General features: G+C 57.8%; 1 protein-coding gene and 1 long non-coding RNA gene across 4 annotated transcripts; both read left to right on the forward strand.

Moving 5' to 3' along the window:
• The first annotated feature begins 1,134 nt into the window (after positions 1–1,134).
• NT5M (5',3'-nucleotidase, mitochondrial) lies at positions 1,135–27,529 on the forward strand. 3 transcript variants are annotated; one of them, XR_016388816.1, is made up of 6 exons: positions 1,135–1,503; positions 4,773–4,873; positions 9,608–9,668; positions 12,733–12,850; positions 13,110–13,224; positions 14,507–14,594. XR_016388816.1 is itself a non-coding variant. In XM_022560932.2 (5 exons), the coding sequence occupies exons 1-5, from the start codon at positions 1,237–1,239 to the stop codon at positions 14,647–14,649; spliced, it is 687 nt and encodes a 228-aa protein (XP_022416640.1). In that variant the 5' UTR covers positions 1,135–1,236; the 3' UTR covers positions 14,650–27,529. The 3 variants fall into 3 exon arrangements, 2 of the variants coding, with proteins under 2 accessions (XP_022416640.1, XP_089756311.1); XM_022560932.2 differs by lacking the exon at positions 12,733–12,850 and having other exon boundaries at positions 14,507–27,529; XM_089900185.1 differs by lacking the exon at positions 14,507–14,594 and having other exon boundaries at positions 13,110–13,240.
• LOC149744730 (uncharacterized) lies at positions 10,364–11,903 on the forward strand. Its single transcript, XR_016388817.1, has 2 exons — positions 10,364–10,445; positions 11,543–11,903. It is a non-coding gene; the product is annotated as an uncharacterized LOC149744730 (long non-coding RNA).
• Positions 27,530–27,822: the final 293 nt, after the last annotated feature.

Below are 27,822 nucleotides of genomic sequence, written 5' to 3' on the forward strand. Positions count from 1 at the left end.
AGATACCACATTTAACTACCTGTTTTTCATTCTTTGAATACACATTTACTTTGTCTCTGATATGTGTCCAGCCCTGTGCCAGATGGCAGCTGTATATCTGTCATCAAGACAAAGTTCTTGCGGCAATGAAGCTCTGGCTGTAGGAGTTACACACAAAAGCAAGCAAACAAAATACTTTCAGAGAGTCAGTACCTGTTATGAAGAAAATGAAACATGGTCATGGGGTAGAGGAAGGTCAGGAAATGCTTCCAAGATGTGAAGGGTGAGAAGGAGCCAGTGAAAAGGGATCTGGGAGCGGAGAGTTTCAGGGAGAGGAACAAATGTATGCCAAGATCTTTAGACCCAAATAAGCTTGGTGTGTTTCTGGAAAAGACAAAATGCTAGTGTGTCTTAGAGTATAGCGGGTGAGGAGGGTCCTGGTGTGTCTCTGTTGGATACTGCTTGCCTATAACAACAGTAATAGTCTCTTATTCATTCAAATTGACAATAAAAGATTTTAAAGCCAGAAGAAAAAGGAAAGCCACCTATAACGGGGTACATAATATTTATTTTAGATTCATTTGAAAGTCACCGGTTTTATTAAGGCTTCGTGATATTTGCACGGTGTTAATTGCTCCTCTAACAGCCTCTCCCCAGCCAGTCACCGTAAAGCAGGGGGCACATCACTGTTTTGGTTCCTTCCTACTACTGTCACTCCCTGAAGTTCTTCTGCCTATTTTGTTGACTTATTTGCTTTGTGTCCCTCTCCCCTTCTAAAATGTGAGTCCCAGGGTGGCAGGACCTCGTCCACGTGGTCCACTGCGCGACGCTCTACGGGCTCAGTGAACGTCTCCGAGACACAGGCCTGCTCCTGCGGCACTGGGAGGAGGGAGCCCAGGCGCAGGATCCCGAGAGAAGGTGCCAGTGGAGATCCGGGGAGTGCGGACGCCCCGGGGACAGCCCAGCGCCCAGGGCTGTCCTCCAGGCCACGCCCCTCGGGCCCGCCTCCGCCAGCGCGGGTCCCTTTAAGGGCGGCGAGGCCGCAGCCTCGCTCTGGGGCTTGAGCCTGCGCGCTCGTTTCCCGCTCGCCCCGCGCGCCCCACGCGCCCCGAGCCCCGCGCGCCCCACGCATCCCGCGCGTCCCCGGCCCCGCGCGCGCCCCCCGCATCCCGCGACCCCGACGCCCGCTCCCCTGTCCGCAGTGTCTCCTCCCGCGGACATGGCCCCGGTGTTCTCGGCGAGCGCCCGCCAGGGGCCATGATCCGGCTGCGCGGCTGGTGCGCGCGGAGGCCCCGCGGCGCAGCGGTGCCTGCGGGGCCCGCTGGGCTGCGCTGGGCGTCGGGCGGGCCTGCCGGCCGCGCCCTGCGGGTGCTGGTAGACATGGACGGCGTGCTGGCCGACTTCGAGGGCGGCTTCCTCAGGAAGTTCCGCGCGCGCTTCCCCGACCAGCCCTTCATCGCGCTGGAGGACCGGCGCGGCTTCTGGGTGTCGGAGCAGTACGACCGCCTGCAGCCCGGGCTGAGCGTGAGCATCCCCGCCCCGGGCGCGCGTGGCCCTGGGAGTCGCCACCCGTAGCACCGGGTCCTAGGGGCCTCTGCGTTCGATAGCTCTTGGCTGTCATCGAGGGCTTCTCAAAATTCAGGAGCTCATAAGGCATAATATACCTAACTCCCTATCTTCAAGTGACTTTTTAATTTTGGCCTCAAGTCACATTCCCGTTTCTTCCTCTACCTGAATTTGATGAGCATCTTTACCATCCATTCTTTTTTTCCCTTTTCCACCAAAGTGTGGTTCCCAGTAGCATTGAGGTTGCAAGTCTTCCTGGACGGCACACAGGGAGTCATGGTGGGTCCGGATCTATTCCTTGGCTTATCCCCTGCCCCAGCCCGCCCAGCTGAGCACCTGAGCTCTGACACCAGGAACGTTCTTAGATCGCTTGGTTTGTCCATTTAAACTACTTGGTGAAAGGTATGGGATCTTGCCATGGACCAACTTAGAGACCTAATGTTTTCTGCTGTCCCTCAACTGGCCACCTAAGGTGGCTGCCAGGGGGAATTGATGATGATTTTAGAACCTATTTTGTAACCCCAGGTTGCTGCATTCCCTCCTCTGTGAGGCAGACATTATTTTCTCCCTTGTGAGGTGAGGAAACCTGTCCCATGTCACAGCCAGGAAGGGTCAGCCTGGATCTGAGTTGTCTGTCCCCTTGGCAAGGTCATTCAGTCCTGTCCTCTGTCCTCCTCTAACAAGTGCCAGTTCTTTGATTTACAAAAGGCATCTGGACAGTAATTTGGTTTGTGGGCGGGTGGGTGTTCAAAAGGAAATGAAGCGCCATTTCTTTTCGTTAACACCAGGCGCTTCAGAAGGCAGCTTTCCCCTGAGGCTGGGGTGCCGACCTCTCCCACTCCCGATACCTCATTAAAAACTTTAAACCGGGGGAAATGCCCTAGTAATTTTTTCAGGCCCAGTAATGTTCTCCCCTGCCCTGTGTGTGTCTTCATTCATAGACGGCACTCAGCGTTGCCGTCTGGGTTCTTCCTTTCCTCCCAGGACCGTGTTACTATGATGCCACTAAGCCTGTTACTGAAATGGAAGTCCGTGTGCCCGATGCACAGAGAGGCCAAACAATACCAAAATGTCAGAGTTTGAAACAGAGAAAGGTCTACTGCAGGGCCATGCAAGGAGATGGATGGCTCATGCCTTAAAAACCCCAAACTTCCCAAAAGCTTTCAGCAAAGCCTTTTTCTAGGAAAGGTGAGGGAGGGGCGTGGTTAGTTGCTGCAGACTTCTTGGTGTTAGATCCTCTGTTCTTGAGGTCAGGTCATGGTCAGGTAATGATGTTCCTGTAAATCTCCACCAAGCAAATGTTATTCTCTGTTCTGACAAGAAAGGGCAAGGTCTTACGGCACAATTTTCACCCTCGAAGGTCCAGGTCCTGGCTAAGAGGAGGGGGTCTCTGCGGGGCCGGTTACCCTTCCCTGGAGCGTTCGTCCAGCACCAAGTATGGGTCCTCCCGCCAGTGCCCAGGCCCGGCTGAAGGTGCAGACCTCAGTTGGCGGCTCCCTCAGGTCCAGGTCCCACAGATGCCACTGCCGTTAGGTCGCCCACCCCCGCAGCTCTCCAAGGACAGTGGCTCTTCTAGTCCATTGTGCCAATGTGCAGACTCCGGGTCTAGGGGAATGCGTTACTGTCTTCCAAGAACAAGGCCTGGGAGCAGAACTCGGGCACCGAGGAGGGGTGCTCCGAGAGCTCACTGTGCACTGCCGCTCCTGGGAACATTGCAGGCACTGGGGCTTTAATAGACGCACACATGACCTTTATCCCCAGGCACAGCTCATAGCAGGACCTCCCTGGTCTCCCCTTGGCCGAGCTGGCCCAGCATCTGCGTTAAAACCTCCCTGTCAAGCCCCTGGCTTCCACACGGAGGCATCCCTGCTTTACAAAATGTGGGTCTTTCTGTGTTTCCTTTGAGCCTCGCTTGCGGAGGGGTGAGCAGGGCGGAGGGGAAGGCATAGCTCGTTTTCACTGACTTAGAATCTTACACTGTTAGGGCAGTTGAACGGGCCTCAGAGAAAGGAAGTCCCTTGACCAGGGTTTCAGGGAAAGTTGAGGGGGAGGGAGGTAAGCTGGGGTGCTGAGGGGAAATGGTTAGCCCTGGGCCACAGCCTGCTTTCCACCACTCACACTGCTTCCCTTTGAGTCAGAAGCCCCAAGTTCAAGTTCTGACAGTATCACCCTGAAGTGGCCTTGAATAAAAGCTTCAGTGAAGCCCAGTTTCCTCATCTGTAGATTGGGGATGGCAGCTCTTGCTGCCTGTGGGATGTGAGGCTCAGACAAGAGAGGGCATGTATGAGCAATAAACACTGATGGGCTTAAGCCCATGTAGTTGACAACAGTATTGCCCGTGTGACCTCCGTGTACTCCCCGTAGGTCGCCGTGGTGGCGTTTTTTCGGGGGTGGTGTTCTGACAGCGGGTGGGGGAACGCTTCCTGCATTGCACACATGGGACATGGTTTCCTGCTTCTCAGAGGCTGGGGGTTGTCACTTTCCCCTTGTCCTGGCCCTGGAAGGGGGTGACATACTACAGACTTGAATTTGGCCAGCAGCATAAGACGGACACTCCTAGCCAGGCGGTTGGCAGCCACCGTTTTGCTGTGTGACATTAAGTCAATCCCTTCCCCATTCTGAGCCTTGGTTTTCTCACATGTTTATGAGGGTCTGGATTGGGGGCTTTTAAACTTTAAAAGCAGCAGAATAGTTGTGTGTGTGTGTGTGTGTGTGTGTGTTTTAATGAAGTATTTTATTGGCATGCCAACGTGTAGCTCAGATAAAGAGCTGTTCTGCCAATGTGGTGCGGAGCCTGGAGCTCTGCTCGGTCGGCCTTCTGCCCGCGCCCCCATCCCTCGTGGCACGGCGGTGCTCTGAAGGGCCTGAGCTCCTCCAGCAGTTGAAAGTGAGATTCCAGCGCCCTGACAGGACCCAGCCCACCCTCGCTGCCTCCAGGGGGCCTCAGGCCTTTAGAATCAGGCAAACGTGTGGTTCCTGGGGGCAAACCTTCTGTCCCCGCCAGCTCCAGCAGGGCCTGTAGCAGCGCTGGCTTCAGAATCCACAGCCCCAGCACCATAGCTGGTCCCCGTTGGATCCTCACAGAAGCTGGATCCCTCCTGCAAAGGGGCCGGAACACACGCCAGTGCCAGCTCCCACCCTTCCTCCCCTGGGAGCTGCGTCCTCGGGGTGTGGGCACGCAGGGTGCTGAGGACCTGGGGCATCACCTGCACTTCTCCCCTTCTCAGGAGAAGGCGATCAGCATCTGGGAGTCGGAGAATTTCTTCTTTGACCTCGAGCCTCTGCCAGGCGCTGTGGAGGCTGTGAAGCAGATGGCCAACCTGGAGAGGTGAGTTTGTCTCGGCCCAGGGTCTGCACCCCTTCCCGCATCACGTCACCTCTGCTTCTCGTTCCTCACCCTGCACGGGCCTGCGCGGTCCATCCTCACGGGGCAAGTCTGTAGGCTGTTAAGATGCTTCCATCCAGTAACTTGGGAGAATGTCGAGTCTAATTTGACGGGGTTCGCTGAGTGTTCAGGGTTCATTTATTCAGCAAATAACTGAGAACTGACTGTCAGATGCCTCTGGGCACCAGCAGGTCACAAGCGAACAAAGCGCATTCCCTGCTCTCCTGGAGCTTACAGTCTAGCCAGAGAGCAGGTGTTAAATAGAGCATCACATCCGGGAAGACAACCACGAACTGGGATCAGTGCTGAACACAGAGAGCCAGGTGTGTGAAGGGGTACGATGGGGAGACCTGGGAGATGGGGTGGGGGGAGCGACAGCAAGAGGATGAGGGAAACGTCTACCTGGTCCTGTGAGCTGAGGCCCCCGCCCCGGAACCAGTGCCCACCGCCCATCGAAATTCGGTGGCACTTACAGCGCTCCCCTGAAGACCTTAAAAAAGGAAATAGCCTTATTGAGGTACAATCCACATACCCTACACCCGCATGGTTTTTAGCGGGTTCACAGAGATGTCCAAACAGCCCCATAGTCAACTTCAGCACATTAACAGTCACTGCGCATCCCTGCTCTCTGCCCGCAGCCCTCGGCAGTTGGCTTTGCTGTCTCTGGATTTGCCTAGTCTGGACGTTTCACATACGTTTCTTACGATACCTCGCCTCCTGTGACTGGCTTCTCTCCCTCAGTATGATGTTTCCGGTTTCACGTGTGCCGCCAAGTGGATCGCAACTTCATCCCTTTTCACTGCTGAGTGATTCTCCGTTGTGTGGATATGCTACGTTCTGTCCATCCGTTCCTTAGTTGATAGATCTTGGGTGTTTCTTCTTTTTAGATATGAAGAATAACACTGCTGTGAACATTCACGTACAAGTGTTTTTGTGGTCGCATGTTTTTATTTCTCTTAGACGTGCACCAGGGAGGGGGACTGATGGGTCATACGCTGAATCCAAACTACCTTCAGAGCAGCCGCACCATTTTACGTTCCCAGCAGCAACGTCTGAGGGATCCAACTTCTCCTCCCCAGCACTTGCTGTGGTCTTTTTTTTTCTTTTTTTTTGCGGTACGCGGGCCTCTCACTGTTGTGGCCTCTCCCGTTGCGGAGCACAGGCTCCGGACGTGCAGGCCTAGCGGCCACGGCTCACGGGCCCAGCCGCTCCGCGGCATGTGGGATCTTCCCGAACCGGGGCGCGAACCCGCATCCCCTGCATCGGCAGGCGGACTCTCCACCACTGCGCCACCAGGGAAACCCGCTATGGTCTTTTTGATTCCAGCCATTCTAGTGGGTGTGAAGTGGTATCTCATTGTGGGTTTAATTTGCATTTCTCTGAAGACGAATGGTGTTAAGCATCTTTTGGTGTGCGTATTAGCTATTTGTATATCTTTTTTGGATAAATGGTTATTCAAATCCTTTGCTAATTTTTTTTCAATTTATTTGTCTTCTTTTGTTATTGTTAACTCATAAGCCTGCTGTGTATATTCTGGATAACAAGTCCCTTGTGAGATATGTGACTTGCAGATATATTCTCTCATTCTGTGGGTTGTTGTTTCACTTTCTGGGTGGTGTCCTTTGAAACCCGAAGTTTTTATTTTGATATAATTCAATTTATTTATTTTTTTCTTTTGTCGTTTGTGTCTTTGGTGCCATATGTAAGGATCCTTTGCCTAATCCAAGGTCACAAAGGTTTGCTCCTTTGTTTTCTTCTAAGAGTTTTATAGTTTAAGCTCTTATATTTAGGTCTTTGATCCATTTTAATTTTTGCATATGGTGTGAGGAAGGGGGTCCCACTTCCTTCTTTGTCGTGTGGAAAATCCAATTGTCCCAGAACCATTTGTTGAAAAGACTCTTCTTTCCTCTGTTGAATGGTCTTGGCTTCCTTGTTAAAAGTTAGGCCACAGATGTTAGGATTTACTACTCTGGTTTATGATTTGAACCTGATCTACACCAGAATAATGTACTATAACTTCTTCCACCTGTAGCAAGAGCCTGGCGAGGCAAAGAATGTGTATTTTTGCACCGAAGCTTTTAAAACCTCTGTTCTTGTCTGGATCCTCATTTCCTGGACCACGTTAACCAACTGTATTCTGGGGACCTGGATTGCACGGTGGTTAAGTCTCAGTCTGAACTGGAGTTAGACCGCTTCTCCAGAATCGAACCCTCAGCAAATCTCTAAACTTTCAGTTTCTTCATCTGTAAAATGTGTGCAGTGTAAATGTTAGCTGCCACTGTTACTATTCTGCAGGACTGAATAGGTGTGCAACAGAAGGGTGTTCTTTTTTTTTTTTAATATTTATTTATTTATTATGTATTTATTTTGGCTGCACCGGGTCTTAGTTGCAGCATGTGGGATCTTAGTTCCCTGACCAGGGATCGAACCGGGGCCCCCTGCATTGGGAGTGTGGAGTCTTAACCACTGGACCACCAGGGAAGTCCCAAGAAGAGTGTTCTTTGACCAAAGCAGCATGGGAAACATCGATGAGCGGTGTCTTTCCTGTGGGACTTCTCAGAGCTTTTAGCTTGTGGACGTGCATTGAGATTCTTCAGGGGGCGGCAGAGGAGGAAGCTTGCTTTATTTTTTATTTTTAAATTTATTTTTATTTTTGGCTGCATTGGGTCTTTGTTGCTGTGCGCGGCCTTTCTCTAGTTGCGGCGAGCGGGGGCTACTCTTTTGTTGCGGTGCGCGGGCTTCTCACTGAGGTAGCTTTCGGGGAGCACGGGCTCTAGGCGCGTGGGCTTCAGTAGTTGTGGCTCACGGACTTAGTTGCTCGGCGGCATGTGGGATCTTCCCGGATCAGGGCTCGAACCTGTGTCCCCCGCATTGGCAGGTGGATGCTTAACCACTGTACCACCAGGGAAGTTCCAGGGAGGCAGCTTTCTTCTCGTGGGTTCTGGCCCAGAGCACTTTTTCACAGCTGCCCTATTAACACATTTGCAGAAATTCCAGTCTGAGATGTCCAGGTTGAGACCACACCGCTGGTGCTTTACTTCCACTTTGGCGCTTAGCGGGTGGGCGATTCTGACGGTCAGTCCTTGGCCAGAGTTTGGGCTGAGAGAGGGGTCTAGCGGATGGCTAATCAAGTGGACGGCTCTGTGTCTTGTGCTTTGTGCAGGAAATGAGCAAGGTGACGTGTTAGAGGTCACCGGGGAGGGGCTAGTTCAGGTGCAGATGCTCCTCCAAGGGGTGATATCTGACGTCAGACCTGTAGGATCGGAATGAGTAGTGAAGGGCGGCGGGGAGCAAGGGTACAGGCCCTGGGAGGGGAAGGGGTTTGCTGACTTGGGTAGCAAATGAGACCAGGAGGGTGAGGTTTCAGTGAGTGTGGGGCAGGTGGGATGTGGAGGAAGAGGTTGAAGAGAGAAGGGTGCCATCTAACTCAGGTTTTAAAAAACATGGGCTCGGGCTCTGAGTTTGGCATTTCCTTGGCATTTCTCCAAAGAAGAGCTACAGATGGCAATTAAGTGCGTGAAAGTTTGCCTCAACATCGTTCGTCCTTAGGGAAATAAGTCAGAACCACAGTAAAAAGCCGCTCTGCACCACTAGAACGACTGTCGTAAAAAAGATGGACGATCGTGGGTGTAGCCAAGGATGGAGAGAGCTGGGAATCCTTATCGCTGGTGGTGGGATTGTAACCGGCGCAGCTGCCTTGGAAACCGCATCCTCAGGATGTTGGATACAGAGCCGCCTGTAACCCAGCAGTCGCACCCGAGAGAAACGGGGACACAGGTCCACACGGACCCTGCGCACGGGTGCCCCCAGCGCCACAGTTCCCGGGTGGAAGCAGCCCCACTGTCCATCCGTGGTAGCACGTAAACTGAACGTGGAGCATCTATACGAGGGACGTTACTGGGCAGTAAAAAGGCCCACAGTTCCAGTGCCCTTGAAAACATGACCCTGAATGAAAGAAGCCAGTCACAAGAGACCATGTACCGTGGGGTTCCGTTAACATGAGATGTCCAGAACAGGCAAATCCACGGAGATGGGAAAGCAGGCGGAGACCCAGGGTGCCCGGGACGCCACGCCCTCTGCCCGGGGCCTCAGTCAGACGCAGGCCTCTCGGGACTGCCCATCCCCCGTGGGCTTGGCCCGATGAGACAGTAGGTGCCGCTCCGGGGGCAGGTGCCAGCTTGATGAGGAAGGGAACCAGCTGGCACTGTTGGCGGGCGCCGGGCCCGGGGCCGCGGGAGGAGCTGGCGCAGCACAGACCGTGAGGGTCCGCCAGGGTCCACAGGAGTGCGCGAAGCCCGAGCCGCCCGGCCGCACCCTTGACCTAGAGACTCCGGCTCGGCTTGTAGGTTTCCTGCCTCTGCGCCGTGTGAGGCCCTGATGTACGTCCCTTGAGTAGCTGGCTCTGGTCCTGTAATGCCTTCCTCGCAGGCTGGTACTCGCCATTTCTCGGCATTTCCTGTCACGTCCCAGGGACGGCCGTTCCTCAGCTCTGCCAACCTGCATGGCTGGCTGCACGGGGCTGCCCTGTGGTTTGCCCGGCCCTGAGCTGGTGTCGGGCCGGGGCTGGGGTCACACGCGGCGGCCGGGGCCGGGGGGACAGGGCATCGCTGGCCATCGGGGGCCGGGCTCGGGCAGGGGGACGCCGGCGCCCAGCCTCACCCTCCGCCTCTCCCTCAGCACGGACGTCTTCATCTGCACCAGCCCCACCAAGATGTACAAGTACTGTCCCTTCGAGAAGGTAAGACGCCTGGGGTTGGGCCTCTTCTCGCTTTGCCCTGTGTCCCAGGGAAGGGCTTGGACCCGCATCCATGGCCGCCGCCTGCCGGGGCTGCCCCTCCTCCCGTCCAGCCTCCCGGGTCTGGGCCAGGGCCTCCTCCCAGCAGAGCCTGAAATTCTGCTGCGCCCTCTGGGTGGACCTGGCGAGGCACCGGGTTCTGTGGGAAGGTGACCGTCCCCGTTGGTGCAGCATCGACGTGAAGGATGGGACGAGGAGAGGATGCGGGTCGGGGAGGGGCTGGAGGCCACCCAAACCAAGTATTGGGGCACGAAAAGCCTCACAAAGGTGAAACAGTGAAACTGCACTTTGCTACATACTCACTTCGTCATCTTTATTGAAAGTAGGTAGAATGACATAAAACTGAGACTTCTCTGGAGATTGGGAACTTGCAGGGTTGCCAAACCCAGAGGGATGGTCTGTGCCCTGGGGGTGGGTTCACACCAGAGGTGGGCCCAGGGATGCTCCTGCCCCGAGGAAGCCAAGGAGCTTCCCAAGTCTGGGAAGGTGGGTCTCGGGGCCCAGACCCCCCGCTCGGGGGCCGACCTCGGCAGGGGTCCAGCGTGTCCTCTCGGGACCTCTCCTCGCCCGGCTCCATGAGAGAAGCAAACACACACGGTCAGCCAACGTTCGGCGCCTCCTGCACTTCACACGGAAGGGATGCGCCCTCATCGGGGTGTCGCGGGCGCTGGCCTCCACCGTGTGCCTCGTGCTCAGCACGCCTCTCAACCCGCCAGGACCGTGAGTTCAGCTCACCTCGGGGGGCGAGTGACTCGGCTTGGTCAGCGGGGGTGGGCTTGGGCCTGGAGGCGTGTCCAGTCCCCAGCAGAGTAGTGAACTGGAGGCTCAGCATCCCCTGCACGCTAGAAGTGGGCCAGAAGTGGGCATCGTCCGGCCCCTCGTGAGACCCCCAGCAGAAACTCTGGGAGTAGCCAGTGTGTTTCCACAAGCCCCCAGGTGCGCCGTGTTTGAGAACCGCTGGGCTGGGGCAGCTGTTTCAGCCAGGGCTGCGGTGGAGGCGGGGCTGGCTGTCCGGCCCTCGGGGTCCTCATCCCTCCCCCGGGGTTCAAGTATCATCTCCATGCCGACCATCCCGCCCGTGCAGCCTCAACCCAGCACTCCCCTCTGAGCTCCAGATGGCTCTGACCTGGTGTGTCTGTCCCCGGGGTACCGACGTCCTTGTCCCACGTCCGCCCCTCCCTCCGGGGCTGGAAGCACCACGCTTCTTACCCCTCGGTACCTCAGCAAGCCTGCTTCCTGCTGGTGCTTGTTTTCAAGCACACCTCTGTCTCCATGGCCATCTGGGGAGAAATGCTGACATAGCCTCGGAGCTGCCCGTGCATTTCGGCTCCACACGCACACCCCCGGGGGTGCGGGACATGTCCCGCTGGCCCCACTTTAAAGCCTTTAGTTGTGTCTGCGGCAGCTGTGCCACCAAATGCTGCTCTTCCCTGAGGCCATGGAAAGCCCTCCTCCCTCGAAAGTCTGTCTAGTAAATCTTTTGCTGCATGTGGTTCGGATTCGGTTTGGGTCGTCTTGACAGATTCTGGTTCGGGAATAACACCACCACTTTACCTCGGATGGATGGCTCTGTGTTCGCCAGGCCGAACTGTTTCCTGCCCAAGTGTCTTCAGGGACCAGACTTACGATTGGGTGGACAACGAGCCACCTTCCCTCCGCAGCCCCGCCCCCACAGCGGTGCCCTCGGACCCTGGCCCCCACCCTGGCCGGGCCCGGGAGTCAGACGAGAGCTCTGGGCCTCAGACCCCCCCACCCAGCCTCTCAGGGCCTCCGTCTCATAACCAGTGCAGTGGTGCTGACGCCTCCCTGGGTTGTAGGAAGGATGCAGAAGGCGGCATTCATCACCTTGCTAGCAGTAAACGTCACCCCTGTGTCTTCTCTCCGGCCCAAAGACCCGTACCCGGCAAGAAAGAAGGAACCTCAGTGCCCTTTTCTCAAACCAGAAAGCCTGGGCAATTTCACGGTTGATTATTTTTTCTGCATTCTTGGATCCTGGAAAAATAAGTTAGGCGCAAAGTTGCCTATACAACTTTAATTAAAAACTACGTTTTGAAATGTGGTAAATTTTTTTTTTAAAAAAGGAAAGAAGGAAATTCTGCCAACTATAGATGCTTCTGTAACTTATTTCCCAAATTTTCTTTGATTAGCCATTACTTTTGCAATAAAAAAGTGAATGCTTTTTTGGTTGGCAGTTATTCGGCAAACGTTTACCGGGCACCTGCTGCAACGCTAGGCATCTGGGGCTTAAGAGAGCCGTGTCTTTGCTCTCGGGAGCTCAGGACAGTGTGGCAGGAAGAGAGACGGTCATCACTCTGTCACAGGCTCTGTGGTCCCCCAGGGAGGAGGCCAGGGCAGGTTCCTTGGGGAAGGTAAGAATTGGGTGGAGTCATGGAAACGAGAAGGCAAAGCACTGGAAGGACAAGTTCTGAGGAGACCTGATGCGGCCGAGGAGAGAACCTCTGCGCTTAAAGGTATCTCAGTGGACACCCTCCAAACTGATGAGCAGAGAGGGAGCAGAGCCTGCCTGCCCTCCTCCCGGGGTGGCCTGGAGACGCAGCTCCGATGGCTCCCCGTGGGCCCGGAACGCATTCGGGCGGGTCGTCCGCGCCCTGCCCCCCACCCTCGTCACCCCCTTGTTTTACCGCCTCAGAGCCTTCGGGGTGCGCACCTGCCACGCGGCTGTTGTGAGGCTTCAGTGCGGGGTGCAACAGGGCCCTCAGAGCAGCTGAGCTGGAACCGGAGCCCCGGCCGCCCCACCTCCCCTGGCCACGCGGGGGCTGCCGTGCCCCCGTCAGGGCCTCTCCTCCCAGCCAGAGGCCTGGGGTGTCCGCGCCCTGGCCCGGTGGACGGGCCAGGGGTCAGCTCGTCTGCTGTCAGTCCAGCTCGGTGTGGAGACTTAGCTTCGCGAAGCTGTTTTGTGAACCTGACGGCCCCCTGTTATCTTGTGATGGGGGGTCTTCCTGGCCAGTGTGGTCACTTGCATGGGGTCCTCCATCTGCTGGGTTAGGTCACTCAGGAGCAGGGCGTCGGAGGAGCCCCTGGCACTGGCACCATCTGCTTGAGACCCTCTCCCGCTCCCGTCGTGGGTCCAGTCCTCACGTGGCCTCCGGACGAAAATTCACCGGGTAGGACAGGAGGACGGCCAGTCTGTAAGGGGCTGTTTCGATGCGCCTTGGAGCTCCGTCCCCCTTTCCTTGCCCTAGAGCCTCGCCGCAGGGGCCGCGGCGTCTGCTCGGAGCCACGATTCTGCCGCTTTGTGGCCGAGGGGCCAGGACGGTCCTGCCGTCCCCTGAGCGTGGCAGTCTCCCGGGGTGGGCCCCTCTTGCAGGAGAGCCGGCTGTGCCCCCTCACGGCTCCACCTCCCCCCGCCTGCTGTCGTTCCAGTACGCCTGGGTGGAGAAGCACTTCGGCCCTGACTTTCTAGAGCAGATCGTGCTGACCAGAGACAAGACCGTGGTCTCCGCCGACCTCCTCATAGACGACCGCGTGGACATCACAGGCAAGTGGCCTGCAGCGGGGGAGGGGCACGCGTGGCGGCCAGGCCTCGCGGCCCCTGACTCCCCTCACTCACCAGACATGTGTTAGGCATCACATCCAGCCTTAAGCCGCGCGCGGAGCGAGACAAGATTCTTCTCCGCGTCCGGCCTCGGAAGGGGCCCCACTGGGAGTCAGGAAGAGTGGGTCCTGCCTCTGGGGTAACTCGCTGGGTGGCCTCGAGTGAGTCCCTTTACACCTTGAAGTCTTGCTCTTGTGCAAAATGAGGGCTGGACTCTGGCTTCCAAGCGTTTGTTTTTAGCAACAGAACCCCCCCCCTTTTTTTTCCCAGAAGTAATTTGGACTGAACCTCATGTGTTAAAGCAGAAAGGCAAAGCCTAATCTCTCTAGTTGAAGGTGGTTTGGGAGCTGTATTTGTCCCTTTTGCTTATGGGCGACCCCCTCCCAAAAAATAAACAAACAAACCTTGGATTTGCCTAGAAAGGAGAGGGGAAACTTATTGGTTCATCAAACTGAAAATCTGGGGTAGGAGGGCTTCAGGCACGGCTGAATCTAGGAGCTCAAACAACCTCCGTCAGAATTTGGTTTCTTTATCTCCTGGTTCTGCTGTTCTCGCTGTGCCTGCGTACTCTGGCAGATGCTCCCCTCCTGGTAGCCATCACTAGTTTCAGGGTTAAATCCTATGCTTTTGGACACCTCAGTGGGAACATTTGAACTATTCCTTCCCTGATGGTTTTTGGAGCTGGCCTGGGAAACATGCCCATCTCTACCCCGGTCAGTGTTCAGAAGGTAGAATCCACAGGTGTGCCTGCCACCGACCTCCCAGACCGCACAGTTTCCCTAGGACAGTCAGGGCACAGTGCAGGGGTCGGGGAGGCCATGACTTCGAGGGGCCCAGGGACCCACTCAGCTTCTGTAGGGGAGGGCGGGCGTACCCTCTTCCGCAGGGGAGAGGCCGTACCCAAAGGGCAGGTCACCACTGGTGGCGTCAGTGTGGACCCAAGGGACTGAAGCCTGCGGGGCTTGTGGGGCCCACGGTCAACAGCTGGTGACGGAGCTGGTCCAGCCAGTGCAGGATGGCTGGGCACAGGGGCGGGGAGGGCGGGCGTCTTGAGGCTCAGCCTCCAGCAGAGCCCGCGGCTGTAGGGAGCGCGTGGTCACTGTTTGCCGAGCACCCGCTGTGGGCTCTGGGGCTGCGAGGGGGCCCGCGTCCAACCCCCGTGAGACCGGGCTGGTGCGATCGCCTGGGGCCCCGACGTGGGACTGAGGTGCTGCTTTCCCCCCAGGGGCCGAGCCGAACCCCCGCTGGGAGCACGTGCTCTTCACGGCCTGTCACAACCGGCATATGCGGCTGCAGCCCCCCGGCCGCAGGTTGCACTCATGGGCAGACGACTGGAGGGCCGTCCTGGACAGCAAGCGGCCCCGCTGAGCTGGCTGAGCCCCGGCCCCGCACGTTGCCCGGCCTGGCCTTACACGCACCTCGGGGCAAGGCTGGCCCAGGGCCCTGGACAGGACACGGGCGGCCAGGCCGACCTCAGGCCTCCGGTCAGGGAGGAGCCCGGGGCGTTGTTCAGAGGGGACAGCCCTCCCCTCCCTCAGGGAAGCCCCCTCCCCGGCCAGCAGCCGCCTGGTCTGAGGGTGACGTAGGAGCAGGTGGGGACAACCGCCCCGCTCTGAACCACGGCCCCTGCTGCCCGACGCCCAGGGGGTCTCCCCCGTGGACCTGCCCCGGATCCAGCAAACACGGTGCAAGTTCTGGGCCGTGCCAGGCTCTGTGCCAGGGGTCCTCCCTGGGCCCCGCCTCTGACCGGCTAGAGGGCTCTGCCCCCCTCCCGCTCCCCCCACCCCGGGGGCCGAAGGCTTAGATGTTCGCTGAAGGCGTGAACAATAAATGCTGTTCTCTAGTCCCCGCCCCAAGGTCCTCCGGCATCTGGCCCCCGGGCGCCCACCTGTCCCCCTGCGCTGCTGAGAGCCTGGGTTGGGGGTGCAGCTTGGTGGGTCTGCCTCGCCACAGGGCCGCATGGGGCCAGGAGGGACGGGCCCCGACGGTGGCGCAGGTGGCAGCGCTGGCGGCTGCGGTGTCCCCGGGCGGGAATTGCCCCTGTAACCGGCCACCCACGGCCCGCGCTTTCTTGCCCGCTCCTGCCCCCACTGTGCTCCCCACGGCTGCTCTCCTGGGACCCCCTGGTTGTCCCTTGGGCCCCGGGGGTGGGTCGGGCAGGAGCAAGGGTGAGGAGAGCGGCCGGTGGGTCCTGACTGGAGGGTATCAGGGCTGCATCACGTGGGCTGGAGGCCCCTGGCCCGAGCAGGGTAGTGTCCGGAGGAGTCCCGGCCACCCTGGCCTGTGGCCTGGGAAGGAAGCGAGACCCTGGGACTCCGGGGGCACAGGAGAGCAGGTCACACGCGCCACGGGGTGTGTCACCTTCTTCCTGGGCTCTTTACTCTGCCTGCTCGTGCCGGCGGCCAGCAGCAGCCTGCCCACTGGGCCCTTTGCACCCGCCCTCCGAAGGCCTCCCCGCTTAGAATGATCAAGTCCGGATGCCCCAGCTCTGGACCGGCCGGGACCGCAGCCTCTGCCTGATGAGAACTGCGCCCTCCCCTGGACGTGGCCACCTTGTTCTAGGCTGTCTTGGGCTCTGTCGGTTTCTCAAGCGGGGGCTGGGGAGGGGCTGGGGGGGGAGGTGCTTCCTTCATGCAGAGATGTCCTGGGGAGGGCCATCCCTCCCCATCCCCGGGCAGTGTCGTTGGCACCGCTGGCGTAGCCTGTGCCCTGAGGTCGGCTCTGGGACCCCACGTCTGGTGGGCGGACCTCAGCCACAGGGAGACACCTCCGCGGGGTATGCTGAGACCCCCAGCCTGCGCTCCGGGCCTCTGGTGCAGTGCAGGGTGTGAGCAGGGGTGGGGTGAGGCCCAGCCAGAGCCCCTCCCTCGCATCTGGGCTCTTCCAGCTGATGGCTGCCCTGGGTTTTAACGGCCAGTTCAGCTCAGCTGGAATCACTCACCCCAAGGTAGCAGCCACTGCAGCTCCCAATCAGTTCAAGGAGAGAAAACTCACCGCAGGGGCCCCGGTGTCTGGCTACTTCCTCAAGGTGCCAGGGAGCAGGGGGCCCCCTCCCACCAGGTGACATTGACGGAGATCTGGGTGGAAGAAGGGAGAGCCCTCCTGGCCCTGGCAGGAGTGGCGGAGGCACTGCAGAGGCCCTAGGGCTGCCAGTGAGGGAGCTGGGCGGGAAGGAGATGGCCGGACGGGCCTGGAACCTGGAGCAGAGGGGGGCATCAGAGGTGGTGGCTGTGACGGCTGGGCCATGGGCCGGTACTGCCCTCCTTGTGAGGCAGGACCGTGGGGCTCTGTGATTCCCTTTTTGTCAAGCAGGATACACCTGCCTCATTTAGATGAAGGTGAGTTTCTTCAAACTTGAGGAGCACAGGTTTTGCTTCTGGACCCTTAATGACCTGCAGAAAAGGAAGGCCCCCTCCCATGGGTGACGCGTCAGCTGGGGCCCTCGCCTCCTCCACTGGCCTCAAAATGCCTCAGCTCTGTCGAGAGTGGAGACTGACCCCTTTGAAAATATTGTAAATATTCTGGACTCAAGGCCCAGAGCCCCTGGGAGGAGCAGTGGCACCAGGTCTGGAGCAGAAAGACTCGGGATGGTTTCTTCACTGTCCTGGGTCATAGTTTCCCCAGCTGGGACCCATCCCAGTGTCACAACCCCAGTCACGACAGTGTCCTCGGCATCCGCCGTGTCCCGGGAGCTGACGCGCACTTTACGTGACCTTATAACCGACCACCTCCCATGGCTGCTTCCACTTACCCGGGGGGCCAAGGGCACGCCAGGTGGTGCAGCCGTGCTCTGGGCCTCCACACAACACTGTCCCCTCTCCAGAGCCCCCTACGGCTCAGCTGTCCAGGACAAAGCAGAGTCTGGGCTCAGGGGCTGGGCCTCCATCTGGAGATGAGACTCAGGCACTCGGCCTGTGGCAGAAACCGAAGACAAACCCTGGAAGCTGGAGGGTGGCGGTGGGCAGCAGGCTGACACGGCCCTCAGTCGCCAGGCCGAGGCAGAGGTGTGGGGAGGGGGGTGGAGGGGCACTCCCGTCGCCCCCATTCGCCATCCAGGGGAATCCATGGGTCCTGTGGCCCCAAGGGAAGGTAGGGCAGGAGCCCATGGGATGAGGATGCAGGAGCCGGCCGGGTGGGTCCCCTCTAGAGGGAAAGGGCAGGAGGGGCCTCAGCTGGAGTGAGCGAGGGCCAGGCCCCTGGGGGTGCCCTGCCCCCTCCAAAGTGTGAGAAAGAGGATGGACGTTCCAGCAGAGACTCCGGCCAGCTGAGGAGGCCGGTCCCACACAGCGAGGCCGAGGTCGTGCCCCCGAGGTCCCCCCACTCTGGCACAGGGAGGAAAGGACTCAGGGTCCCTGGGTGCCTGTGGAGGTGGTGCTGAGGATGGATGAGGCCGTAGGCTGGGGGCTCATCAGGCGACCCCCAAGGAGGCGCTGAGTGACCCTGGGGCCGAGTCTGGCTGGGCCGAGGGCACCTTATGCCCCTGCTGCAGGCATTTGGATCAAACACAGGCTTTACTTTCTCAGCTTCAGTTTTCAAAAAATTAAAACGAGCTCATCTTACCTGACCTCGTGGTCACGTGGGAGGATGGATGAGCAGGCCCCAGCAGACCCAGCGCCTGGTCCAGATGTTCCCTAGGCAGGGATGAACACGGAGACCCTCTGGAGAGGGGGCATCGGCCCCCCCCCCCAGGGAGCGGGGGCATGCTCCTGGGAAGAACCTGAATTAGAGGCCAAAGAAGCCATTTTAGGTGGAAAGAGACTGAATTCGTTTTCGCTGTTGATTAAAAGTGATCAGTTATAGTGAATAATGAACACGTACCTGCAGGTCTGAGTTACAGCGTATTTACGTTTGGTCCTGCCCACACCCAGCCCAGGAGGCCAGGGCTCAGAGAGGGTCACAGGTGAGCCCGGGCCACCCAGCACAGAGGGCTGGGGCTGAGCTCAGCCCCCAGAGCCCGGCGGGGAGAGGCAGCAGGAGGGGCTAGGAACTGGGAGCCTGGAGGCTGGGGCCTGGTTTATCTCTGACTTGCTGTGACCTGGGCAAAGCCAAGTCTCTGAGCCATTTCCAAGGTTGTTCAGCTTCCGCGAGAAAGGGTTGCAGGAAATAGGGACGTTTATTCCACAGCGTGGCTGCTTGGTGGAGGAAGTGGATTTGCTCTGTGAAACAAGGTGGGGCCTGGTGGCCGGAGCCCCAGTGGCCAGAGCTGGGGGCTCCGGAAGCTCTGACGGGGACCAGGGGCGCTAGTCCTGGCTCGAGCACCAGGTGGCACCATAGTCCATTGAAATGGATGCAGGGGCGCGCGTGCGTGCCTGCGTGTGTGTGTGTGTGTGTGTGTGTGTGTGTGTGTGTGTGCGCGTGTGTGTGTGTGAGAGAGAGAGAGAGAGATGGGGGTGCTGGCGATTACTGGGGGCACAGGCAACTGTGGGGAAGGAAGCGGAAGGAAGGGCAGGTCCCCTAAACTCCCTCCCAGCCCCCTGGACCAGCCCCTCCTGCCCTTTCTCCCAGGCCACTGGGGACAAGGTCGGACCCTGCGTGTCAGCAGGCTGAGGACCGTGTCCAGCCTGCCTGGCCAGCAGAGCACCCGCCACTCTCACGACCTCACCTCCAAGCGGCTGAGACGTCGTCCTGCTTCCGAGTCAGGAGCGTGCGCGGGTCCGGGCGGCCTCGGCCTGTGCCTGACCACCCCCCAGACGCCCACCAGCCCTCCCAGTTCCTGGGGCGCATCTCTCCTGTGTCTTGCTTGCATTTTCATTTGGAGGGTTTTCTGCACCCAGCCGACCCCCAGCCTCCTTGTGGGGAGTCAGGCCACCATCTCCCCAGCCCTGTGCGGTCCGAGGGAACGAGGGCAGGTCTGTGCCACGGCTGCCCTGTCCAGGGGGCTGGGCCTCACAGGGGAGAGGGGCAGGCCTGCAGGCTCAACAAAGCTGCTTCCCTCGAAGACTAGGCCACAGCTGTGACAAATGACAGAAATAGGACCAATCACCTGCCCAGCCAACACCTCGGCCCTGTTGGCAATTTGGATGAAACTTTAAAAGAAAGATTATTGATTCGATTCTGCAAAGCTGGCTTGGACCCACAGGCTGAGGCCTAAGGAGGCCAGAAATGATCGGGGAATTTTTCACGTAGAAGCCAGGAGAGGTGTGCGGCCAAGGAGTCGCCGCCGGGGAGGACAGGTAGCAGGGGTGCCGGCCTGTACGGGAGCTGCAGTTCACACACATGGACACCGGACGGCACCAGAGAACCAGCTCTGGCGGCTCTCACCTTCCGGGGCCGGAAGGAGCCCGGCACCCAGACCACCCCTGCCCCGGGTCCTGGACTCATCGTCCTGGTTCTGGAAACTCCTGTGGGCAGGGCCTGGGCTGTGCACAGAGGGGACCCCAGCTGCTGACAGCTGAGTGGACGGTACATGAAAGCAGAGGCCTTGTGGCAGTTCGGGCCCCAGGGACAGACCAGGGCGGGAGACTGCGGTCCATGTGGGCCCAGCTGGGGAGGGCCGGGTGCTGGGAGACCTAGAGGGTCCCTGTACTCCTGGAGACTCCTCTGTGGTGGCCCAGCCTCGCCTCCTGTCTCCCGGCCTTCACAGGACCCCATACAAACCAGAGGTGCAGATGGGAGCCCTCAGATGTGTTTACAGACTGACATATTCTTTCAGGGCTCAGGTGCCCAGGGGTCTGGCCCCAGGCCAGGGTCGGGGGGGGCAGGGGCGTCGGCCGCTCTGGTTGGGCTCCAGCTCTCACCCCTGTGCGAGCAGAGGGTTCATCCCCCACCTCCCAACGACCCAGGCCTCCTGGACCCTGGTGGCAATCGAGACCCTAGCCTCTGACCTAAACAAGGGCCGCCTGGCCGCGGCCCCATCCTCCTCTGACCTCCTTGGCACTGACTGCCTGAACTCAGACCCTGGGCGGGGGGTACCCACTAAGTGAGTAGAAAGAGAATCGAGAGCAGGGGGAAGGGCCCCATACTCCTGGAGCATCTGCTGGACGTGAGCCACGTCATCCATCTTCCCACGTGACCACGAGGCCAGGTGAGATGAGTTCGTTTTAATTTTGTGAAAACTGAAGCTGAGCCTGATTTCGGTCCAAATGCCAACGGCCATGCCCTTCCCACTGTCCACAGCTGCCGCTCGGGGCAGGGATGGGAAACCCAGAGGCGCACGAGGAAGGAGGTCCCAGTGGTGGGCGACTCGCAGCAAAGCCCCCCGTGGTCCCAGGTCCCCAGCGCGCTGAACAGCCGCCCCCTCTAGGAGGTGAACCTGCAACTGTGCGGAACACCTTAAAGGTGGGGGCAGCTGGGCCTGACGGAAGGAGGGAGCCTGACGCATGGGGGCTGCTGCCAAACGTGAGAGGAGCCAGAGACCCTGGACGGTGTGTCTGGGGCTCGAGGGGGCCCGGACCCCTGCAGGATGGTGATTTAGGGCACCTCCATGGGAGCCACCAGGTGAGTTGAACCCTCTTCCCCATCACCCCCCCAACACACACACACACACACACACACACACACACACACATCCACACACCCACACACACACACATACACATCCACACACACACACACACCCCCACACACATACACACACACATACACACACACACACACACACACACACACACACACACACCCCTGGGCCAAGCAGAGAACACAGGCATCTGGGGTTGGGGGGAGGGAGCGTGGGAGCCAAGCTGAAGGGATGGGCAGGGGCCCCGATGGCCGGCACACCCGGGGGGTTGGGGGGCCCCCAGCACAGAACATCGGACATTGTCTAGGGGTGACTCTGCTCTCACACGTGCTGGGGGCAGGCTGTGCGGCTGGGGTGAACCTCAGGTACAAACAACAGGCATCAGACACCTGAACAAGTGAACTGATACCAAGGAAAGGGGTTAATGTGATGAGAACAAGAAATTAGAACAGGCATAACTGATATCCTTAGACAGAGGTGATAGGACACTGGACCCTCAGAAAGGCCAACTAGAGTATTTGGAAAATTAAAATCTGGTCACTTGAAAGAAAAAATGGGCTTCGTGGATGCAGCTGCAGAGCAAATAGACAAGCCAGAAGATGAACCTGAGGTTGCAGCACGAAAGGACAAAGGGACGGAAGGTGCAAAATAAAAGTTAGCAGATATGGAGAACACAGTTCATTGCTAGTCCAAAGGAGACAAAAATGCAGGAGGAAACTTCCCAGAGCTGAGAATGAAAATGTCCAGAACTCTGACTCAAAGAGGCCACCAGGGCCACCAGTGGGTTGGAACAGGGGGTTGAAGTGTGACTACGTTCTAAATATTTACAGACAAAAGCCAGACAGCTTGCAAGACAATGTAACAAATGCTAGAAGCAAGAAGAAAATGTGGTAATTGTCTTCAAATTCTGAGGGAAAATAATTTCATGCTCAGAATTCTCTACCCAGCCAAATGTAAGAATAAAAACCCTTCCTGAAGACAAGCAAGGCCTCAGATGGTCTGGCATTGAAAACGATTCCTTTTTGAAAATATCAGCAATTGATGTGCTCTAGCAAGAAGAAAAGGCAATCCAGGAAATGGAATACAAGAAACAATTGATATGAGGACTTCCCTGGTGGTGCAGGGTTTAAGAATCCGCCTGCCAATGCAGGGGACACGGGTTCGAACCCTGGTTGGGAGGATCCCACATGCCGCGGAGCAGCTAAGCCCATGCGCCACAACTACTGAAGCCCACGCGCTCTAGGGCCCGTGTGCCGCAGCTACTGAGCCTGTACTCTAGAGCCCATGAGCCACAACTACTGAGCCCGTGTGCCACAACTACTGAAGCCTGCGCGCCTAGAGCCCATGCCCCGCAACAAGAGAAGCCACCGCGCTGAGAAGCCCGTGCTCCGCAGCGAAGAGTAGCCCCCGCTCTCTACAACTAGAGAAAGCCTGTGCACAGCAACGAAGACCCAACACAGCTAAAAATAAATTTAAAAAATTAAAAAAAGAAACAATGATGAGCCAGGAACGGACAACACTTGCTAAATCTAAAGAAATGTGGACTGCTTAAGAATTAGTAACAATCTGGAACTAAACTCGTAGTAGATGTTAACAACAAATGAGGTTGGGGGTCTGTGGAGCAGAGGGCAGTGTGCTAAAGCTGTCACTGGACGTAGGTTCAGAATAAGTCTAGCACTGGTAGAATAAAATTCACTATGTGTGTGAAATGTCAAGGGAAATCTCCATAAAATATAAATAGAATATATAACTTGTAAACTATTAGAAGGAAAATCTGAAATGGAAAAAATGAAATCAATCCAGGAATGACTAGGACAGAGTGAAAAACAAAGCATAGGAAATAGAAAACAAAAGTGACACCAGGGATAATATCAAACATTTCTGTAGTTGCAATAAATGTGAATGTGTTAAATTTGCCTATTCAGGAAAAAGATCTCCACGGATGGAAGCCAAAATCCCATCTTCAAGAGACATGAATAAGTGATAACGACCCAGGACAGTTTCATAGCAGAAGGGAAAAGACATCCTAAAAAAAGTCCTAACGAAAGGAAATCGGTGAGTGTGCATGAGGCTCAGAACAGAAATCAAAGGAAGAATATTTTAAAAGGGACAAAACTGGATTCATGCTGCTGAAAGAGGCAACCTGCCCGCAAAATAAAGGTTATGGAAAGTTGTGCCCCTAACAACATAGTTTCAATATGTTTAAAACAAAAACTGGTAGAACTATAAAGAGAAATGGTCAATTTCACAGAGAGGGAGGCTTGAACTCGTTTTCCTTGGCAACTGACAGATCAGAGAGGCAACATAAGGACTGTATATATACAAACAGTTCAAAAAGACGTTGCGTTATTTTCAAATACACACAGATGGACTGGTCATAAAATTGAAATATTGAAAAAGGAGAGCTAAAGCCAGTTATTTTGTAGACAGTACAACCCTCTCCTTAGAAAAAGGAGGAAGAATCAGTGGCTGAGCTCAGCGGAGTTGTTGGATTGCACTGTCAGGTGTGGGAACCACTGCTCCCGGCAGAGGGCCCGGGAAGAGGTGACATTGGGAAGGCAGGGGAGCCAGGCTGGGAGAGGGGACCCAGACGGCAGAGGGGGGCATCTTCCCTCTGAGCAGGTGAGGGCTGGGGGTGGCGGTCTCGGTGTGGGGAGGGTGCAGCGCCGGTGAGCCTGGACTTGCCAACCTCCACTGGGTACCTCCCGAGCAGTTTACACGAGTCACTCTTAACACCCACTGTGAGGATGGGAAGCCTGAGGTGCACACAGGTCCAGTAGGTCACAGCAGGGCCGGGGCTGGGACTTGGGCCCATCCGGTGCCAACACAGCTATGAATCGCTAAGCCACACGGAGCTCATGAATCACCGTAAGCGGTGCTCTCAGAGCTGCTCTGGGTCCCCTCTGGGGAGAGAGTCTAGCGGTTTTATTTGATCCTCTAAGAAGTTTGTGATCTAGAAAACATTAAGAATCCCTGACTCATGTGTTGGGATACTTTCCAGAATTGGAAACAAGGGACTGCGAGAGCCAGGCATGGGGGGAAAGGGGCGCAGACTCCCCTGGGGCCCTGGAGCTTGGGTGAGAAGTCCTGGACTGACTGCCCTGGCCCTTCTGACGCTCCTGCGGGTCAGGACAGGACACTCAGAGCAAAGAGGCAGACTCTCCAGAGATTGTGTCTCTAGTCCAACCCTGTCGTTTCAGTAAGGCCTCTGAGTCACCCGTGGTCCTTCAGCCAATGGGTGGCTGCCCTGACCTCAATGGTCCGGCCTCTCCTCCCGTGACATGACTCCCAGGACAGAGGGTGGAGCCCAGTGCCACCCAGGAGCCTTCAAGGCAACAGAGGGACCCCAAGACGTCAGCCTGGGGCCAGATGGTGTCACTTGGGTTGGTCTTTTTTTTTAATAGTGGTAAAATACATGTAACATTTACCGTCTTAACCAAGTAAAAACGCACAATCCCATGGCATTAGGTACATCGGACCATCACCACTCTCTAGTTCCAGAACCTTTCCATCATCCCAAATCCATTCTCCCCTCCCCCAGCCCCGGGAAACCACCCAGCTGCTTTCCGTCTCCGCGGATTTGCCTGTTCTGGACATCGCACAGGAGCAGAAACAGGCCTTCCGAGCCTGTCTCGTTTCACCTGGCTTCATCCACGCCACAGCCGGTGTCAGAACTCCGTCCCTTTTTATGGCCAAATAACATTCCACTGCATGGATATGGCACACTTTGCCCACCACCCTGGTCAGACGCCTGGGCTGTTTCTAGCTTTAGGCTGCTGTGAGCAGAGCTGCTCCGAGCGCTGGATACAAGTTTTCTGTGGAGCACCTGCTCTTGCTGCTTTTCAGTGAAAACCCAGGAGCGAGACTGTCGGGTGACGCAGTGACTCTAGGCCGATTTCCACAGCAGGGTAGGTCTCGCTGGCCCTTCCCCTCGGCAGGCGGCACGTCCCTGGGCTGCAGCCACCTGGGCGCTCCCCTGGGTTCCAGACCCACTGCCCACGTCCACATGACCCTGGCCTCCCAGGGCATCGTCTCTTTCCCAGGTCCGCTCCACCCGTGCCCCACCTCCCTCTGACACTGACACGCCCTCTGCTCAGCACCCCTGCGTCCCAGGTGATGGATGAGTCCTGGCCTCAGGGTGGCCCCTGGGCCGAAGTCACGAGGGCAAGCGCGGTACACCTACGGTGCGCTGCGGTCTAACTACACGCTTCGTCCTGGTCAATCCCCAGAGCAAGCCCGTGACGCAGACGTGAACACCGTGTCTCGTTAGAGCGGCCAGGCCTCCGGGGCCTCCACAGCCCGGCTTCACTCAGGTTGGGGTGATCTCTGAGGGCAGAAGGCGGAAGGGTCATCAGTGTGCCCAGGCCCGTTCTGGGTACAGGATCGTGCTGGGGAGGCCAGGCCCCATCCCTGCCTTCCTAAGCACGGGCCATGCAAGCAAGGGAGAAGGTGGACATTCAAACTGGGACCAGAGGAGGTCGGTGGGGTCGGCGGGGAGAGATAACATGTGAAGACCCTGGGCAGGGGGGCTGAAAGAAGGCCCGGGTGGCTGCAAGTGTAGACAGGATTGGGAGCGGGTGGGGCAGGGACAGAGGTAGACACAGCCTCCACCTGCCCCAACCTCAGCCTGCTATGCTCCTCGGGCCACCAGCCTCTTGTGACAGTGACCTGCCCACACCTGCTCCCCCGGGTGACCATACACGTCTCCCAGGTCGGCAGCTGCCTTGCTCGGCCTCACCTGCACCCAGCACAGGGCCTGGTCGGCGCCCGGTGAGTGTCTGCAGGGCGGATAAATAAATAGGTGTTCGGATCAACCAACCAACCCCACGGAGAGACAAAAACAGGATTAGGTGAGGCCAAGGGACCTGTGTTCCTGCTTTAATCCTGAACTCCTGGGAGGGGTAGAGCAGCCCCCCTGGGGCGGGGGGGTGGGCTTCCAGATGGCAAGGGGTGTACTTTAAGGAACCAGACACCGACAAAGAGAAAATTGGTCTCCATGGTCCTCCTAGGAGGTGAAGCAACTTCTTGAAAACTTGGAGGGCTTCCTGGAAGAGGCAAGCCCACTCCCCCTGGAAACCAGAAACCCAGCCTCTTCCCCTTCCAGCAGGGGCTCCCCTCCCCTGGCCCCAGGCCTGGGAAGGAGCCACAGGAAGTGGAAAAGCGCAGCCGGCCCAGCTCAGGGACACTGGTTAATTCATCAGGCTTCACTGCTTACCGGAGGTCTGCACCCTTCAGCTGAATATTCAGGCCGGCCCCCGGCTTAGCTCTGCCTGCGTCTGTGCAACTCTATTTTTACAGCTGTGGGGATGGCTGACAAAAACATTTAAAAAGACACAAAAATTTAAAAATGTAAAAGCTGGATATCAGCTGTTTTGTTGGGAAAGCAGGATCACACCTGTGTTCTATCTCACTGAGCAGCATCCTCTTCCCTGCCCCCCAGCCCCAGCCCGAGGGCCCAGGGGCTCAGGAGAGCCCGCTCAGGCCCCGCTTTACCCCTCGCCCCCTGTGGGTCCCTGCCAAGCCCCTTTCCTTCCTGTGCCTCAGTTTCCACCCTGTAAAAAAGAGAAGTTTGGACGAGTTGATTCTCATTCGCCTTGGGTGATTCAAGAACTTCCCCTGCAGTGGTGGAGGGGAGGCAGGCTCCAGACCTGCAGCCATGGATCCCGGGCAGGAGACTTCCTCTCCCTAAGCCTAGGTTCTTCATCTGCTCCCTCACCGTGGCCCAGACAGCTCCCAGTTCTCTCCGTGGGGCCGACGCCAGTCACTCCTCGGCTGACGGCACTTCCGAGCATCCTGCCCAGGTCAGGGGACTTTCCCACGAGTAAGACAGGAGCGTGCTTCCTGAGCCCCCGGCAGCCAGGCCCCCACGCCTGGACTGGGCTCGGCCAGGCACACGACCCGCATGAGATGCTGCAGGAGCTGGTGGGCGTGGCCGCCAGGGTCCAGAGTTACCAGTGGTCACGTCCAGTGCAGGGCAGCGTCCAGCCCCAGGCCCTGTTCCTTTGGGCTGTGATTGGAGAGAGCTCTGGCCTCCCTGAAGGGCCCAGGATCGGCTCTATCCTTTAATCAACCTCTCCTGTGCCTGAACTGTCTGGCTTGGAGCCCAGTGTTTGCAGCTGAGAACCTCCCTAACCCCACCCCCATTTCAGTGAAGGGCAACAGCCTGAGTGCAGCAGCATCCTGCCCTCCCCTCTCTCTTTGTCCGGTCCAGGTCTCACCCATCGTTCTACTTCCTAAACAGCTCTCCACCCCATGGCCAGGCTTCAAGCCAGGCCACCAGCCCCGTCACCTCTAGACCCTTCCCGAGTTTTCCACGCAGACCCCGAGTGAACTTCCTGAAATGGAACTGGGGTCAGACTGCCCCTGCTGAAGCCCCAGGGCCTGCCCACCCACCTTGGGCTTGGCGGGGAAGCCGGTGCCAGCCCTGCGGCTCCTTCCCCCTGCCTCGTGCAGGCGCGCTTTCTCCCATCTGGAGCGAGATTCCGCCCTTTCCCCTCCCACCCCTACTTTGTCTTCAGCTCTCAGCTCCTGGGGAAGTCACTTTGGCCTTTGCCCTCAGGGGTCATCTCTCCCTGCCCTCAAAACGTCCTGTGCTTCTGGGGCTCTTGTCTTCCTCACTTGCAAGCTGTGTGACCTCGGGCAGGTTACCGGATCTCTCTGGGCCTTAGTGTCTTTGTTTGTTCATTTTCAAAATAAGGTTAACAACGTTTGCCCCTCCGGATTCAGCCTCCTCCACGTCCACTCTGCCGTGGTCCCGGACACAGACCCACCTGGCTGCTTTTCCAGGGCCTCTGTCTTCCATGGGAGGTGCTGTCAGAGAGGGAGGGAGGGAGGGGGCCGCTGGGGGTCTCTTCCTGGCCCCCTCCTCGCCTCGGGCCATGAGTGTCACCGAAGGGCAGCCCTGGGGGTGGTAGCAGCTGCCACTGTGGCTGCCCTTTGGGGGCCTCTCCGTTTCCCCACGGCTCTGAGAGACATTGTAACTAGGGGCTTTGTCTGGAGGGCTCCCTGGAGCCCTCGGCAAACTCTGTTTCTACATCCTAGGATGCTGAAGGTGAAACGGTGATCATGCCCTTGGTCTGCCTTGT

Source organism: Delphinapterus leucas, chromosome 19 (assembly GCF_059928025.1).
Source record: "Delphinapterus leucas isolate spDelLeu-1000000601 "Yukka" chromosome 19, BTC_Dleu_Yukka2, whole genome shotgun sequence".
Lineage (NCBI taxonomy): Eukaryota > Metazoa > Chordata > Mammalia > Artiodactyla > Monodontidae > Delphinapterus > Delphinapterus leucas.